The 17,921-nt window shown below is 37.3% G+C and overlaps 1 protein-coding gene across 2 annotated transcripts in view; it reads left to right on the forward strand.

Annotated features, from left to right (window-relative positions):
* DCP2 (decapping mRNA 2) overlaps nucleotides 1-17,921 on the forward strand; it is an 85,244-nt gene that overhangs the window by 16,516 nt on the left and 50,807 nt on the right. Inside the window, exons 2-7 of one of the 2 annotated variants that reach the window (XM_037801208.1) lie at nucleotides 4,918-5,069; nucleotides 9,968-10,095; nucleotides 10,523-10,621; nucleotides 16,929-17,081; nucleotides 17,206-17,318; nucleotides 17,422-17,529. In XM_037801208.1, the coding sequence (XP_037657136.1) occupies nucleotides 4,918-5,069; nucleotides 9,968-10,095; nucleotides 10,523-10,621; nucleotides 16,929-17,081; nucleotides 17,206-17,318; nucleotides 17,422-17,529 (753 nt within the window). The remainder of the gene's footprint in view (nucleotides 1-4,917; nucleotides 5,070-9,967; nucleotides 10,096-10,522; nucleotides 10,622-16,928; nucleotides 17,082-17,205; nucleotides 17,319-17,421; nucleotides 17,530-17,921) is intronic. The other variant, XM_037801209.1, reaches the window with a different exon arrangement.

Below are 17,921 nucleotides of genomic sequence, written 5' to 3' on the forward strand. Positions count from 1 at the left end.
ATTTGAAGGAGAGTTTTGCTGTGTAAAGTATTCTTGGTTGGAAATTTTTCTCTCTCAGGATTTTAAATATGTCATGCCACTGCCTTCTCGCCTCCATGGTGGCCGCTGAGTAGTCACAACTTAGTCTTATGTTGTTTCCTTTGTATGTGGTGAATTGCTTTTCTCTTGCTGCTTTCAGAACTTGGTCCTTCTCTTCAGTATTTGAGAGTCTGATCAGAATATGTCTTGGAGTGGGTTTATTTGGATTTATTCTATTTGGAGTTCGCTGGGCATTTATGCTTTGTGTGTTTATATTGTGTAGAAGGTTGGGGAAGTTTTCCCCAACAATTTCTTTGACTACTCTTTCTAGACCTTTACCCTTCTTTTCCTCTTCTGGAACACCAAGGAGTCTTAAGTTTGGGTGTTTTATTTTATCTATCGTATCCCTGAGATCCATTTCGATTTTTTCGATTTTTTTCTCTATTCTTTCTTTCGTTTTTTCATTTTCTGTTCTGTGGACTTCTGGGACTGTGAGTCGTTGTTCAACTTCCTCTGATGTTGTATTGTGAATATCCAGAGTCTTTTTAATTTGGCCACCAGTTTATTCCCATAAGATCTTCTATTTTTTTAATTTACTCTTGCAATGTCTTCTTTATGCTCTTCTAGGGTCTTCTTTAGGTCACTTATGTCCTGGGCCATGGTCTTCTTGATGTCCTTCCTTTGCCACGCTTTCATTCCTCGATTGTGGTTCTTTGATTAATTGAGCCAAGTATTGTGTGTCTTCTGATATTTTGATATGGGTGTTTGGATTTGGGTTCTCCGTATAGTCCGGTTTTATCATATGCATTGAGATTTTCTGTTGTTTCCAGCCTCCTGGCATGTGCTTTGCTGGACAGGGCTCTTTCAAGTTGTTAAAAAAAAAAAAAAAAAAAGCCAATCTAATTTTTCAGAAACATAAGTTGGTGGCGTACACTTTCTCTAACTAACCAGCAGGTGGCGTCTGTGAGTCATCTATACCCCTCAAGTCAGTTCTCCCCAACCTTGTTCCTGCGGTGTGTGGGGAAATGATTCTTGTGGGGTTCAGTTGGTAAACTCAGTTTGGGTGTGTTGCTAGAGCTGTCTGCCCTGAATGTGGGGTGTGTGTACGGGTGGCCAGGGAGGAAGGACAGCTTTAGTATTCAAATCCCACAGGTTCCTGGAGATTCAAGGCCGCCGCAAGAGTCTAAGCCTTCATTTCGGATCCGTCCCAGACCCTCTGTCTTGCTGACCCACAAACCACTGGACTTGGCGCAGCGTCCCTGGGTTTTCTGAGCAGGCCCTCTCTCTCAGCTGTGATCTTCCAGGACCTCTGCTGAGGGAATGCTGTGCTACATCCTAATTCTGCGCCGTCCCTCAAGGGCAGCCCTGGGCTGCCGTGCTGTGCTCGGGCGCTCCCAGCCTGACGCAAAAATGGTTGAACGGGGCGTCTCAGCCCCTCCTCTCTTCACACAGTTCCTACTTCCCAGCTCCGGGGCAACTGGCGCAGTTCTGGGCTGTGGGCACGGCCCCAGGCAGGAGTTTATCCAGCCCTCCGGGGATCCAGCTACAAGCCGCGGGGCTTCTCCCTCCCTCCGGCTCTCCCCTGCATGCCCCCGGTCCCGAGGGTATCTGCCATGAGCTATACTCCACGGCCGACACCGAGAGGCCTGTTCAGCTCGCTCCTGTCGTGTTTTGCTGCGTGGTTTCCACCATCGCAACTGCAGCCACTCCTGGGTTTTTTCCCCTTTTTTTTTCCTTTTTAAAAGAACCAGTCTGTCTCCAGCTGCCAATTCCCGGCTTCCCCACACCGCACCGCGGTTGCGGGTCTTCCAGCTGGCCTACTCACTCGTTTCAGAACGCAGACTCCTGGTTTCACCAAGTATACAGCCCCTATGGTACAAGGAGTCCTCATCCAACTGGTGCATAGCTGAAATCAGTACTCTGGGTCACCTTCTGGTTTTTATCTAGTATTTTTCACGGAGATGTTTTTTTGTCCTGTCTCACCTAGCCCCATCTTAGGTTCTCTCCTCAGGTTACATTTTGAAGCTAATTTACAATTTCCTGTTTACTTATAATTTTAAAGTTATGTTTTAAAAGTCACTGTTACGTAGACATTGAGTCGTGGGTAAATTAAATAAAACCAGATAAAAGAAGTGTGCCAGTTTGAATGTATTGTGTCCCCCAAATGCCATTATCTTTGATGTAGTCTTGTGGGGCAGAGGTTTTGGTGCTGATTAGATTTGCTTGGAATGTGCGCCACCCAGCTGTGGGTGATGATTTTGATGAGATATTCCCATGGAGGCATGGCCCCACCCATTCAGGGTGGGATTTGATCAGTGGAGCCATATAAATGAGTTGACTCAAAGAGAAGGAACTCAGTGGAGCTGTGAGTGACGTTTTGAAGAGGAGCAAGCTTGCTAGAGAGGAACGTCCTGGGAGAAAGCCATTTTGAAACCAGAACTTTGCAGCAGACGCCAGCCACATGCCTTCCCAGCTAACAGAGGTTTTCTGGATGCCATTGGCAATCCTCCAGTGAAGCATTAGCAAACTAGAAAAAGAAGGCTACTCTTTGCAGTGCTATTTGGATCTGTCCTGTGGGTGCCACCCAGTGGCCAGCCTGGGATTTGGGCAGTGGTCCGTGTTGTCATTGAGTTCTCAAAGTCTGGTGTGCTGTTTCTAAAACTAACCTAAGCATATTGAATTCTGAGTTGAGCACTAGAATTCATAAACAACACTATGGGGCCATTTCCTGAGCTGCCCCCCCTCTGCTATCTCCCTGGTACTGTCTGGTACTTGGGGCTCACCTTTTCAGTCCTCTGGCCAGGAAGTCACTTTGCTGCACACTTCATATGACTGCCCATCTTGGAACCAAGTGGCTGGAGGACAGAGAGAGGACAAAACCAGTGGAGGTTGGCCCTTTTCTCTTGGGACTACAGTTTTTACAAATGGAGAGAGGTTCTTGGCCTCTGTGAGTCCCCTTTACTGCCATATTTGTTGCCCCCTCTATAACACATGAGATTGCTTGGGGGTTGGGGCATGAGCGAAGAGAAAAAAGAAATAAGGGGGGATTTCCCTTATGTCTCTGTGTGTTTGGAGACCCCTTTAGACCCCTTTCTTGATCCTTGCAGCAAAATTAAAGGTCTCCTTGAGCTGTCTCTATCCCTGCCAATCTCTACTTTCAGGCCAACTCCCCACCCCACCATCCAAGTCAGAGAATACCAAGGGAGGGAAATGATAAATTCAGTTTGAATACTGGTTGTCTTTCCCCAGTGTTTCTGCTGCTATTTGCTTTTTGAAGTCCTCCAATAGGTGTCCTTTGCATTCTGTCTAGGTGTTAGAGCTGCATTTTATGGGAGGGAGGGAGCAGTGTGCTTATTCCATCTTACTAGGAATGGGAACATATGTTAGCATTTAAATGATTATTTGTAATTACCAATGTTTAACTATTAGTATGTGTCATCTTACTAGACTCTGGAAATAAAAAGATGCAAAGATACCATATGTTACCTTTGAATTGATTTAGAAGGGTTTATGGGCAGTTGCAGTAATATTCTGATAATTACTGTAGTGGAATGGGAGTCAGAAAATACAGAAGTCTGTTCAGGGGAGTCTGGTGTATCTACATAGAAGAGGAGTGTTTGTAAGTGTTGAATAATGAATTAGGAATTTACTTCATAGATACGAGAAGAGGTAGATAGATACATAGTATATGAATGGCAACTTCCAAGAAGTTGGCAGTTTTAAGAATTAGCTGTCACTGGGTGTAAAGAACCTCATAGAGTGATAAAAGACGTTGGGCAGGTATTGATCCCGAATACCTTACAGAAGAATTTAGATTTTATATGTTAAATTTTGTTCTTAGTGTATGTGCAATTTAAGCTCCTTTCACCCATAATTTTTCCAAATTGAAATGTAGATTACTATGCATGCATTTGCCCTATCATTTACTTAATCATTCCTCTATTAAAATGTTACATTATTATTGTAATTTAAGGGTTTTTTTTGAAGTTTGATTTGAAACTTGGAAACAGCCCATTTAACACCACAGCTAGTGAATAATGTAAGTGAGCAAACTGGGTAATACTACATTTGATTTTTAAGAAATGTGACTCTTAAAAACTGGTGGATTTTATTTATTTATTTATTTGTCATTCAAACTTTTTTTTAATTCAGTTTTGTTGAGATATATTCACATACCATGGTGTACATCATATAGTTGTGCATTCATCACCCCAATCTATTTTTGAACATTTTCCTTATACCAGAAAGAATCAGAATAAGAATAAAAAATAAAAAAAGAACACCCAAATCATCCCCCCCATCCCACCCTATTTTTCATTTAGTTTTTGTCCCTATTTACCTACTTATCCGTCCATACACTGGATAAAGAGAGTGTGATCCACAAGTTTTTCACAATGACGCTGTCACCCCTTGTAATCTACATTGTCATACAATCGTCTTCAAGAGTCAAAGCTACTGGGTTGGAGTTGGGTAGTTTCAGGTATTTACTTCTAGCTATTCTGATACATTAAAACATAAAAAGTGTTATCTGTATAGTGCATAAGAATGTCCACCAGAGTGACCTCTCAGCTCTGTTTGAAATCTCTCAGCCACTGAAGCTTTATTTTGTTTCGTTTCACATCCCCCTTTTGGTCAAGAAGATGGTCTCAATCCCATGATGCCGGGTCCAGCTTCATCCCCGGGAGTCATATCCTGCGTTGCCAGGGAGATTTACACCCCTGGGAGGCAGGTCATTCAAACTGTTTTTGAAGGTCACTACAAAAAAAAGGTCACCAAAATGCTTATAGGTAGAAAATATAATTGGTTGGCTGCTTAAGGTGACCCACTGTGAATTACATTCACTTAGATGAACTCTGTATGGTTTGTAAATGTGATTTTTGTGTGTTTTGTTTTTGACAGCCGATTTATTTTGCATATTCCCAGCGAGGAAAGAGACAATGCAATCCGAGTGTGTTTTCAGATTGAACTTGCCCATTGGTTTTACTTGGATTTCTACATGCAGAACACACCAGGATTACCTCAGTGTGGGATAAGAGACTTTGCTAAAGCTGATATCCTTTTTATTAGTGAAATGACTGTTTTCAATTCTTGTTAATAAAATATTTTGGCACCAAGTTTCTTTTGCTTGTCTTTGAGATTTACAGTTTATTAGATAAATCATAGTTGATTTCTAAAAAATGTGAAATACAAAGAGCTGCCTCAGTTTAATAGGACCCCTTGAAATGTGCCCTGATGATTAAAATTAATTCAGTTTTCTTTTTTGGGGGGAAATTAAAGCCAGCCTGTTTCTAGAACTGCTTTTTTTTTTTTTTTTTATTTTCCTCTTGCTGTTCCATTTAATCAAATGATCTTTAATCAGGTCAGTATCTTTCTGGGAGAGAAATTCCTTAAGTAATTGCATTCAAAGTAGTATTTATGGCTCTGTGGCAAATACAAAGAAACCCTTACCTTCAAAGAAGTTTCCGCCCATATACAAATAAGATGAATATGATGTCATAATATATAAATTATAAAAGATTTAATTGAATATTAAAGATTATAAGAGCTGTGTCACAAGGCAAAATATTAATGAATAGCTAATGGCCTTGATATTAAATGTTTTTAGAATTTGGAGAAAGGATGAAAAGATTTTAGGCAAAGCTATATTTTTAAGGGAATAGAGGATTTTTTTAGTAGACAGAAGTGGAGAATATGTTTCAGGGGAGGAAAAGGGCATGAAGAAAATTGGAGAGCTGGAACGTGTAAAGGATATCTTGGGAAGTAAATTATTTTAATTTGTATTGAGCAGAGGGTTCTTAAGGAAATAGGAGGTATGAATGGAAAGGCATATACAGGGATATTGTGGGAGTTCTTAAGTATTGAGCCAAGATGCTTTGATTTTCATTCTGTAGGTCACTTTTTAATCACAGATCATGCATTCAAGTGGAATTATTCTCACAAGTTCACTATAGTAAACCAGAGTTGGAGTAGGATTGAGGAATCTATGATACTTTCACACTCAGCTCCAAATCACTTCCCCTGAGCCCTGTGAAAAAAGGAACTCTTAGGACTCTGCAGAGAATGGGTGAAATGCTGTTCTAGACAATGGTTAACCATGGAAAGTTTTTGAGCAAAGGTAAATCATGGTACTCAAGTTCATTTGAAAATGATATTCAAGAAGATTTATTTGGCAGGATAAATTGAACTGTAGGATGGGATTGTTCACAGTACTTGAGATAGAAACAGTAAGGTCTTTAACAAACCCAAATTTGGAACTAGATAGCCTTTGGAGAAAGTGATACCTTAGCCAAGATCTATGTAAGGAAGTGAAAAAAGTTAAATATGACTGGATTGTAAGTAGGGAGATGAAATGATGCTGGAGGACTAGGGGCTAAAGTGTGTAGGGGTCTTGTAGACTATACTTATTAGAACTTTATATAGAGAAATACAAGATATGTTTTTTAAATTAAACTGTTTACTTTGAGAAAAACTTCAATTTTCAGAAAAGTTGAAAGAATCTTACAGTAAACTGCTGTAGTATCCTTCATCTGGATCCACCCATTGTTAATATTTCGCCACATTTGCTTTATTTCTCTTTATAGGGGTGTTTTTTGAAAGACAACTCTGGAATAGTGGGGGTGGTGATCTAGTTAAAGTGCTATTTCACTAGTTTATGAGAGAGATAATAGAAACTTGTGGTAGTATAGAAGAGGTTAAATTTGAAAGACATTTAGGAGGCAAAATTGATGATACCTTTGGATGTCTGAGAAGAGAGAGAAGGAAGAATCAAGTGTGGTACCCAGGTTTCTGGTTTGAGCAGTTGAGTGGACGCGTGTGTCGTTCCATTCATTGGAAAATAAAGGAGGAGAAATTTTGTGGGGAAATGATGGGCTTAGTTATGGACAAGGTAAAGTTCGTTGTACTTGTGCGTGGATTGGAGAGGCTGAATAGTATAAAAGTTAACGTGATTTCTGGAGCCAGATTCCCTGGGTTAGTATCCTTTCTCTTAAATTTAGTAGCTCTGGAACCTTGGGCAAATTTTGGGACTTTTTTATGCCTCTGTTTTCTCTTTCTTAAATTGTGCATAGTCTTGTGATCTTTCTTCTTCAGCAGTACTCAGCAATCTGAGTATAGGCACAGTATTTCTGGGTTTGCTCCAGGGTTGAAGTTTTGCTAGGGACCTGTATATACAGAGAACAATGAGGCAGTAGAGTTGAGGATATTGGCAAGAGATTGGTTAAAGTGATAGGCAGTGGACTTTGGAAAGAAAATAATATGTAGAATAATGGTATAATGGGCATTATTAAAAGAAAGCTATAGAAGGTTATGGCCAAGGTGTTTTGTTTTATTCAAACTGTCAGAATAGCTCTAGTGATGGCAAGGTCCAGAGTGTTGCTGAGAGAATTGTTTCCTTAATGGAAGTGCACATGAAGGACAAGGAAATCAAGGAACGGAGGCTAGAGTTTGAGATGAGTGTCCATGGGGAAATTGATATCATCTAAGTTAATGGTAGGATTTGGGATGGAAATTACACTGTACATTATTTATACTTAAAGCAGGTTTTTAATTTTTTTGTGAAAATGTTTGAATAAAAGACTATGTAAAACCATTGAATTGTTTTTACAAAGAGAATATGTGTAATATAAATGGACACATGCTTAAAATCTAACCAATCTAGTTTCTGTTCTTAGAACTGTAGCCCAGATTCAGGACTTAAAATATTTTGGTTTTGGGGTTGAGGAAATCAGATAGTAGTCAAATAAGAATTATAGTAAAAATTAGAAATGACAGTTGTTCAGTACATGTAGTAGGTTAACAGTTACTCAGTATACGGTGACTTTCTGTTTTTACATCTAATTTCTGTTAATGCATTAAAAAATGTTCTTTTTAAATTCCTACTCCTGTAGTTGAGTTGATTTACCGTTATGTAATGGTAGGTATAATGGAGGATAGAATAGGCAATGGTGAAATTGATGTCATTTAAGATTTGGTATTTGGTTCTGTCACTTGCTTATTATGTGTGGATTTGGGCAGGTTCTTGTTAATTTTAAGTGTGTCCTGAGCTGTCGTTGGTTGATTCAGTCAGCTTAGTTATTTTGTGAGGTCTTGGGCCCACAACAATGGATAAATGAAGTCTGTAAAAAGTTTCTAAACTTAAGTCAGTTGATTTATTTATCTCACTAAACCTTTTTTGTTATTCTTTTTAAAGCAGTTGTTTAATTGGTGGAAAAATGAAATAGCAGATGGTGGTTTCACCCCTTTGTAAAGGCACTGATTGATGCACATGGAAATTATTAGGGACATTGTAGGGAGAAGGAAGAAAAAGAAATGCTGTATAAGCATGCTGCTGCCTGAACAAATGAAGGTTATCTCTGTTCCTGGGGTATTTCTATATCAGTTTCTCTATGGTTAATTTTTTAATGAAAAAATTATCCATTTATTTAAAAATTTATACTTAGATTAAAAATGTTTCTGATGACTTTAAAACAAATAATGGATTTTATTAAACATCTGAAGCCAGACTTTATTGGGATATATACCTTTCAGAATCTTAGCAAGCCCGTATAGAAGTATAGGACTTTAATAGTAAATGTTGCATCCAAACTTATCTTTTTTTCCTCCTCCCAAAATGAAAGAATGGAATAATTATATTGAGATTAACTTCATTCCTGTCTTCTAATTGCATGTTGTCAAAGATGGTTGACTTCTTTGGGCTATTTGAGGGCCACTTTAGTTCTTAATACAAATATAAAACCCAAATGAGCTTTTAAATACCATATTGTAGAACTCATAAAATTCAAGTTAATAACATAAATTTAATGTGATATGTGATTTTTTTTTTTTTTTAACCAAACCTCACTCACAATGTGAGTGTTAATGCTGAATTTCCTCGAAGAGCATTTTGAGTTTGATGTGCCTTGTATACCACTCTTCCAACACCCTTTTCCGCTTCATCTGTGTAACCTTCCTTTCTGTAGCATATTGGGATGTCATTTAGCCCTAATGAATTATTTGCACATTAGATTGCTTCTGTTTTTTAATAGCCCACAGGAATGACATAGTCCTAGTGCCTGTATGATCTCTGAAATCAAGTAGCAGTACTTGATTAAGGTAGTCATCCAGATGATTGAAAGTATGCTCTTATTACATGTTTTTAGATTAACATCAAAATGAAAATGCAGAATATGAAAGTTTTCATAGAGAATTTGAAAATCCTTAAGAATATGTCCTTAGTTCGAGAAACACTATTATAAATTAAAATTTGATAACATATAGTATTAAAAGCCTGAAGCGTAGTTTCAGGGTTTAGATTTTTTTAAAAATTGTTTTACAGTGTCTAATTGGGGAGGGGGGAGAGGCATGACCAGTTACTGACCATATTTTCTTTAATACTTGGATTTGCCTTTCCCTATAATCCTTAGTTAAATCTTCAACTTATTTATTTATTTATTTATTTTTTTAATTTTGAAAGCAGTACATGTACATGGCAAAGAAATTCAAATAGTACAGAAGGGTATGGCTCATCCCTAGTCCTACTTTCAAAGTTTTTTTTTTTTGCTTTTCTGATGGTTTCTACCTCTCACCAATAGATGTATACCATACTTCTGTATCTTGCTATCAGTTTTAATATCTGTTGATTCCCTGATGTGTTGATGAATTCAACTCAGTGGGAAGTGTTTGAGGTGTTCATGTGGTCCTCAATTCATTTGTGTTGACTTAGGGGTCCAGGGCTGTGAGTACTGAAAACTTTTCTTGATACAGTTTTGTGTCCAGGCTAACTGCAGGAGTTGGCAATGACTTGTTCAAGAGAAAACAAATGTTCGGGAAAAACAGGTTTAACTTAAATGTGGTGAATATTTGAGTGATTTCATATAAAATTTACAGTTGATTTAAAATGGGTTTCTTTTTGTGTGTAAGTGCTCAAAAAGCTGTATTAGAGAGAAAGTAGCTTCCTTGACACTATTTATACTCTTCAGTCATTGTCCATTTTTGCTGCCTCAAGGTGAAGATGTGGAAAAGGTTTTGGATGAATGGAAGGAATATAAAATGGGAGTACCAACATATGGTGCAATTATTCTTGATGAGACACTTGAAAATGTGAGTGAAATAAAATAGCAAAAGTTTTTTAGTAAAATGGTGATCAGCTATTTTAAATTTTAGCCTATTAACAAAATACATTATGTAGTGTTCTGAATGGACTTTTAAAAATATACTTAGATTTTAGCACTAAATGCCAAATTTTACATATTTAGTTTGTTTGCATTCTGAATCTTAAGATTTTAGACTTGTTGAAATATGGCTTAATACAAAGAAGTGTTACTTGGTTGTTGAAGAAATATATGGGCAGAAATATATGGGCATTATGCCTTCCCTTATACCAGTAGTAGTATAATCATACTCATGGAAAATATTTAAACCAAGTACAGCATAAAATTATTGATAACAGTTATCTGATGTAAGGAGTATACCACCTTTGATTTTAGAAAAAAGGTAAGTTTTACTTTCATCTCTTCTTGTTTTGTAGGTGCTACTGGTTCAGGGGTACCTAGCAAAATCAGGCTGGGGATTTCCAAAAGGAAAAGTAAATAAAGAAGAAGCTCCTCATGACTGTGCTGCTAGAGAGGTGAGTTATCATTGCAGTTTGAAACATTTGGTTGTTAAGATGTGTTTTTTTTTTTGTTGTTGTTTGTTTTTTAGCCATATAGACTTACTTGTTTGGATTTGCATAGTTTAGAATTTTACATAGATGGAGTCATGCATTGTGTATTCTTTTCCTCTCTAGCCTTTTTTCACTCAGCAGAATTATTTTGAGATTCATCCATATTATCAGTAGTTCATTCTCTTTTATTACTGTGTAGTATTCTTTTGTATGGATGGATTATGATTTGTTTATCCATTCATTTGCTGATGGACATTTGGGTTGTTCCCAGGTTTTGGCATGTAGGTACAAGTCTGTGTGGACATATGCTTTCATGTCTCCTGAATAAATAACCAGGACTGGGAGGGCTAGGTAATGTAGGTGCGTGTTTCAGTTATTTATGACACTGCTGAATTGTTTTTGTAAGTGGCTGTACGTTCCCATCAGCAGTGTGCGAGAGTACCAGTTGCTCCACATTCTCTACTAAAGGATGCCCAAGGTTTCACAGTTAATAAAGTAGCAGAACAGGGATGCCAACTCTGGTGTTCTGGCTCTGGAGACTACGTTCTTTAACCATTACAATTATGCATTCAAAAACTATTTGTATGTGGATGCATGAGTCTTTCTAAACACACATTTGCAAACAGAAGGGATTTGTAATTTTTAAGTATTATTTTGAAATATTTGCCTTTCTGATTTAGATTATTAGTTTTTTTTTTTAGAGTTTTTGTTTTGCTCTGACATTCTGAGGAACCATTATCTTATTTCAGTCAAAAAAGTTCCCTTTGATAATAAGAATTAATCCTAACTTCTAAATTTCTTTTTGATCAAAATAACATAATTTTTTAGTTGATAAAGAAACTTGGCAGAAAAAACTAACCTTTAATTTCTGTTGATTTTGCATCAGAATCTTTAAAAGCAAGTTTTTTTGCTTTTATTCCCGATTTTTAAGTGAGCACCTTTGTCAAACAGAGAGCCAAGTTTTGGGATTAAGGTGGAGTGTTGTCATTTTTGCATTTTTGAGTGGTGATAGTGTTCAACGAGCTGTTCTAGGATTGCAGTATGTTCTTCTGCCACTTGGTGGTACTGCAGTATAACAGAAACATCATTGTTTGAGAGTGGGCAACCACCAGTGTTGAGGCTTAGTTGAAAACACAGATCTTCCATTGGTTATAAAGCTTTATGCTAATGTTTCATTATTCCTTTTTATTTTCAATTATATTAATATATAAGCAGAGTGTTTCAGTTTGCTAAAGCTGCTGGAATGCAATATACCAGAAATAGGTTGGCTTTTACAATGGGGATTTATTAGTTTACAGATTTACAGTCCTAAGACAATGAAAATGTCCCAGTTAAGGCATCAACAGGACAATACTTCCACTGAAGAAAGGCTGATGGCATCTGGGGTTCTGCTGTCACATGGGAAGGCACATGGCCAGCATCTGCTGATCTTTCTTTCCCAGGTTTCTTTGCTTTCAGATTCTGACTCTTTCAGTTTCTGTGGGTCCTTGCTTGCTTCTCCCAGGGCTTTTCTCTCCAAGTTCTCTTGGTATGTCTCTCTGTGAGCTCTTTCAGCTTTTTTGTCTTTTATCCTCATAAAGGACCTCCAGTAAAGGATTAAGACCCACCTTGAATTGGGTGGGTCATATCTCAGTTGAAACAACCTGGTCAAAAGGTCCCACCCTCAATAGGTCTGCACCCATGGGAATGGATTAAAAGAGCATGTCCTTTTCTGGGGTACATAACAGCTTCTGATCAGCACAGAGAGGTTTTGTTTTCTGTTTTCTAACTGCCAATTAGACTTAAGCTGATGTCTTACAGCACCTTCTTTTCTCTTGCTATTAAGTTATGCAGCTTCTCCACTTTCAGCTGCTAACATTTTTATTTGGTTTATTATACCATTCCTACAGTTACCTTAATGTTACTTTTTCACTATATATGGGAATCCAGAGATGTTTTTGTTATACTGAATAGCAAAATTTGGCATCTCCTAAAACATGGCCGTGTATGTGGGCAGAATTGAAAGAAGTGATGGCAAGTAGGCTTCTCAGGGGTAAGGTACAAATAATTGTCAGTAGAAAACTAAAGGCCATCTTGATTAGTAGTTTTCAATCTTTTCTTTGACTTTTTGGTTCACCTGTATTACTTTGGATTACTTCTGAATAGTTTTATTCAGTGAAATAGATTTAGGACAAAGTTGTAAAAATGTGTTTTGGATGTTGTTGAACACATGTTTTAAGATAACCTCCATTCATTTCCTGTTTTCAGTTGTGGAATCGTGTTTGATAACAGCTTTGCTGGTGAAACACCCATCTATCCTTGAAAACCAGCAAATGATAGCTGTGCATTTGTGGTTTCAAGATTTCATATTGTTGTTTGTTTTTTGCCAAAAAACAGTATATTTTATAGTAATGAAGTTGGCTTTGATATGCATTTATATGATTTGACCTTGATAGATTTTGGACTGAATATCTACTGTTAACGTTGATAGAGTTGTTGCTATCTAAAGTACATATCATATTCACATATTGATAGTTGCCCCGTTTTGGTCCTTTTCAGCATTTTTTTCCCCAATCCAAGATCCTAGCCAGGCATATGCATTGCATTTAATGCCTGTCTCTTCAGTCTCCTTTAATCTGAAACAGTTCCTCAGTCTGTCCTCAATACTTATAAAAATTAAACGTGTATTCAGTTAGATTGTATTGGAATACAAGGATAACGTTCTGCCCACAGGGAACTTAGATTATATAATTTACTCTTAGCGTAGTTTTTAATTGTTATACATTGACATTATTAGCTATGTGTACTTCAATTTCTGATAGTAAAAAGAAGGGCATTAAAGAGAGTAGCTATAAAAATAGAATTAAGAACCATATATAAATTATTTCTTAAACATTTTTGTTAAAGCTTAAAGACATAACACTAATCTTAACTGAATAGCTTGTTCATTGTATGCATTTACCTATGAAGCCACCATCCAGATCAAGAGGTAAAACATTGCCAGTCAGTACTCTTTTCCACATTTCCTGGAGGGAACCATTACGCTGATTTCTATCACCATTTATTAATTTTGACGTTTTTGAGCATCATATAAATGGAATCATGAAGTAGATACTCTTTTATGCTTAGCTTCTTATTTTCAGTATGATATCTGAGATATTCATCTGTTGCATGTATCAGTAGTTGGTTCTTTTTTATTGCTCTGTGTAGTATTGCATTGTACAAATAAACTGCAAATTTTTGTCCATTCCCTTTTGCATTGGACTGTTTCCAGTTTTTAGCTAATATAAACAAAGCTGCTGTGAAAATTTTGTGCATATCCTTTGAGGGAAATAAACCCACATTTCTCTAAGGAGAGGAATTGCTGGGTCATAGGTAGGGTTATGTGCATATTACCAACAGTTTTCAAGAGAATGTATCAGTTTACATTCCTACAAGCAGTGTATGAGAGTTCTAGTTGTGCCACATCCTAGCCCACACTTGGAATTAGCAATTAAAATATTTTTAGCTATTCTGTTGGGAATACAGTATCTTAGTATGGTTTTAATTTGCATTTCCCTGAAATCCAATGATATTGAACACCTTATATTCTTATTGGCCATTTGAATATCCTCTTTTATTAAGTACTGAGTCACATGTTACCCATTTTAAAATATCAGGGTTACTTGTTTTTTTGATATGTATAGAAGTTTTTAACGTATTCTAGATATGACTGTATTGTGAATGTCTCCTTTTGACTCTTAATGGTGTCTTTTGATCAAGAGAAACAATTTCACATATCATTTTGTAAACTTTTAAGTAACCCAATATTAATTGTTAGTTATAAATCTAATACTATCTATCCATCAAGATTGATTTACTAATCAAAACATTTTTAAGGTCTGCCTGAAAGAGTAGACTAGACCTGAGTTTCAAATAAGGAAAACCAAAGCATCTGAATGTAGGACTTATTCTGTAGTGACAAAGCTCTAGACAGTATGCATGAGTCATTAAATAATTCAACATGCTTGACTATTACATTACATTGTCTTATATAAGTAAATATTAACATTTTGGGAAGAGGGAAATGATGAAACCTCTGTCACTGAGCCTCAGAATTTTTTCTGGGGAAGTTATGTAGTTTTGGGATATTTGAATGTTAGTGATCTATGTTTAGCTGTGCCACCAAATTTGAGTATAGGGAAACTTTAGGACATGGGGCCTCTTTTTTTCAGTGTCACAAATGTACTCCTGTGTCTAGTCGCTCATTTCCAGAAGTAGTAAACACAAATAATGTCTCCTCTTCCTATATATCACAGAACAGTTTTCAAGTGAGCATATTCATCTAGTTTTTAAAACTAGAAACAAAGGCTTGATATTCTTAAGAGTACATAGAAATGGTGATAGAAGTGACTTAGGTGTTATGGAGAGAAAATAAATTAGAACACATTAATTTAATGCGTTTTTTTTTGTTGTGAACTTTTAACATATATACGTAACAGTGATAACTTTCAAGGTACAATTTAACAAGTAGTTAGAGAACAGACTTCAAAGAATGTCATGGGTCACAGCTCTACAACTTCAACTATTCTCATTATTGTAAAGTGTAACATACATAAAGAAAGGTGTTAACTTTCCATGTACAGCTCATCAGGCAGTTATATAGGTAATTTCAAAATTTGTTATGGGCTACAGTTCTGCAGTTTCAGTTCTTTGCTTATTATGCAATACAGGGTATATATGGAAAGGTGAAGACTTTCAAAGTAGAATTCAGTGAGTAGCTATGGAGCAAATTTCAAAGGATGTTATAGGGTACAGTTCCACCATGTCATTTACCTCCTTCCAACTATTCTGATACCCCAGCATCTAAAAAAAATACTTATATAACATTTCAGTATTCAGATACCTTTGTTAAATCTTATCTTGTTTGTTATTACCCCTTTCTCTCAATCTTTTTCTACATCTTCAGGGGTGTCTAGGCACTAAGCACCCTAACTTGTTCATATTGAAAGTTGGTGTTGACAGTGTGGGGAAGGAGGCTGCATCTGATTGTTTTTCTTAAAGAGGCTCTTGCCTCTGGGTTTTAGGGCTTGTCTGGCATAGGAATACTCTGGTGGATTTAAGTTTCTGAGAGATAAAACTTAGTGAGTGAATCTTTTATAGAATCTCAGGTAGGGACCTAGGTATCTGGGGACTACGTTTGGTACTGTGGCCATTTGGGTTGTCTCCCCAGCCAACTGCAAAGATGGCTGCATGGGGCATGGAACGCTGCCCTTTTCTCCGCTTGTCTGCCTGCTCCAACTGCCAGTCCCTGGCAGGGGGACACTTGGCCGTAGGTCTGTGAAGTGTTATCACCTGAGCCAAGTGCTGAGGAGAGTCCCTGGGGCGTGGAAGGCTGCTGTCCTCCGAGCCCAGAAGCTGGCTCTAACTTTCTGTTCTCCGGCAGTGTTCCAGGCCTAACACTCACCAGTCTTAAACACAGTCTCTTGGTTTCTCCAAGTATGTACTCACTATGGGTGTAGAAATCCCCGCCCAGCCGGTGGAACCCTGGAACTGCTGTTTTGTAGCACTTTCTGTCCTTCATCTAGTGTTTTTCACTGAGGAGGGTTTTGTTCTGTCTCTCCTAATCTGCCATCTTGGAATAGACCAATGACTTTTTATTTTAAACAGAATCTATTAATTAGATTGAGTATGGCTTCTCCGCTTGAAGAGAAAGGTGAAGGTTAGATGCTACATTAATTCCTTAGATTTCTATTCTCTTAGCTTCTTCTCTTCCCTGCACACTTCTCTGCCACTGCCAAACAGCTTTGAGAAGGTCCTGTCAAGGGAGGGTAGTTGTGCAACCGTTAATGCAGTTCAGTAGTTGCCAATTCTTTTTAGTTTACAACTCCCTCCCCCTCCCGCCCTCACCATTTGTGGTTGTAGCTGTACTTCGGGAATTTGTTTATATAAAGGGGTATTAATCACAGTCCAATTTTCACATATTTGAAAAATAGTTGTATTGTGTGTGTACAAGACCTTTCTTGGGCTATAGCTTGGTATACATACAGATTTGTGGACTCTAAAGTAAATCCATATGTTGTCCCCAGTGATATACTTCCCATAGATTGTAACACCGTTGTATTCTAATATCTGCTTTCGTTTACTAGATATGGAGACTTAACCTGGAATCGTCTTTCTCCCTGCCCAGTGTTTTCATGCCCTTTATTGCCTAAATATTTCTGAATTTTTGCCTTTTAAATAAATGAATTTTAATGAACTGGAGGTCTAGCAGTTGAAATTAAAAATCTGTATCCAAATTCATTATTTCTAGGTGTTTGAAGAAACTGGGTTTGATATTAAAGATTATATTTGTAAGGATGATTACATTGAACTTCGTATCAATGACCAGCTTGCTCGTTTGTACATCATTCCAGGAATTCCAAAAGACACAAAATTTAACCCCAAAACCAGGAGAGAAATTCGGGTATGTAATAACTGAAAGTATTTGTAGGTTGCTGGACAATATCTTATTTGAATGAAATAGGAAACTGCTGTTAGAATCTCCTTGATAATAATTAACTAAATGAATTACTTCTTCTGTATTGTAGAACATTGAGTGGTTCTCTATTGAGAAATTGCCCTGTCATAGAAATGATATGACCCCAAAATCCAAACTTGGTTTGGCACCTAACAAATTTTTTATGGCCATTCCATTTATCAGGTATGTTTATATTTCATGAAATATAAAGCTAACCTTCATGATTATGATAATCCGCAGCTTTATTTAGCCAGGTTTTAAAACTGAACCCTTAATGTTTCCATAGACCATTAAAGGACTGGCTTTCTCGAAGATTTGGAGATTCCTCAGACAGTGACAATGGATTTTCCTCAGCTGGTTGCACACCAGCTAAACCCAGTGTGGAAAAATTGAGGTAAAGAATAGCATTCTGATTTTCTGATAGTTTTTTTTTTTTTAATTCATTTTATTGAGATATATTCACATACCATGCAGTCATACAAAACAAATTGTACATTTGATTGTTCACAGTACCATTACATTGTTGTACATTCATTACCAAAATCAATCCCTGACACCCTCATTACCACACACACAAAAATAACCAGACTAATAAAGTGAAAAGGAGCAACTAAAGTAAAAAAGAACACTGGGCGCCCTTGTTTGTCTGTTTGTTTGTTTGTTTCCTTCCCCCACCTTTCCACTCATCCATCCACAAACTAGACAAATGGGAGTGTGATCCCTATGCTCCCCCCCCCAATCCCACTGTCCCCCCTCATAAGCCACATTTTTATACAATTGTCTTCA

The sequence above is a fragment of the Choloepus didactylus genome, chromosome 13, assembly GCF_015220235.1.
Source record: "Choloepus didactylus isolate mChoDid1 chromosome 13, mChoDid1.pri, whole genome shotgun sequence".
NCBI lineage: Eukaryota > Metazoa > Chordata > Mammalia > Pilosa > Megalonychidae > Choloepus > Choloepus didactylus.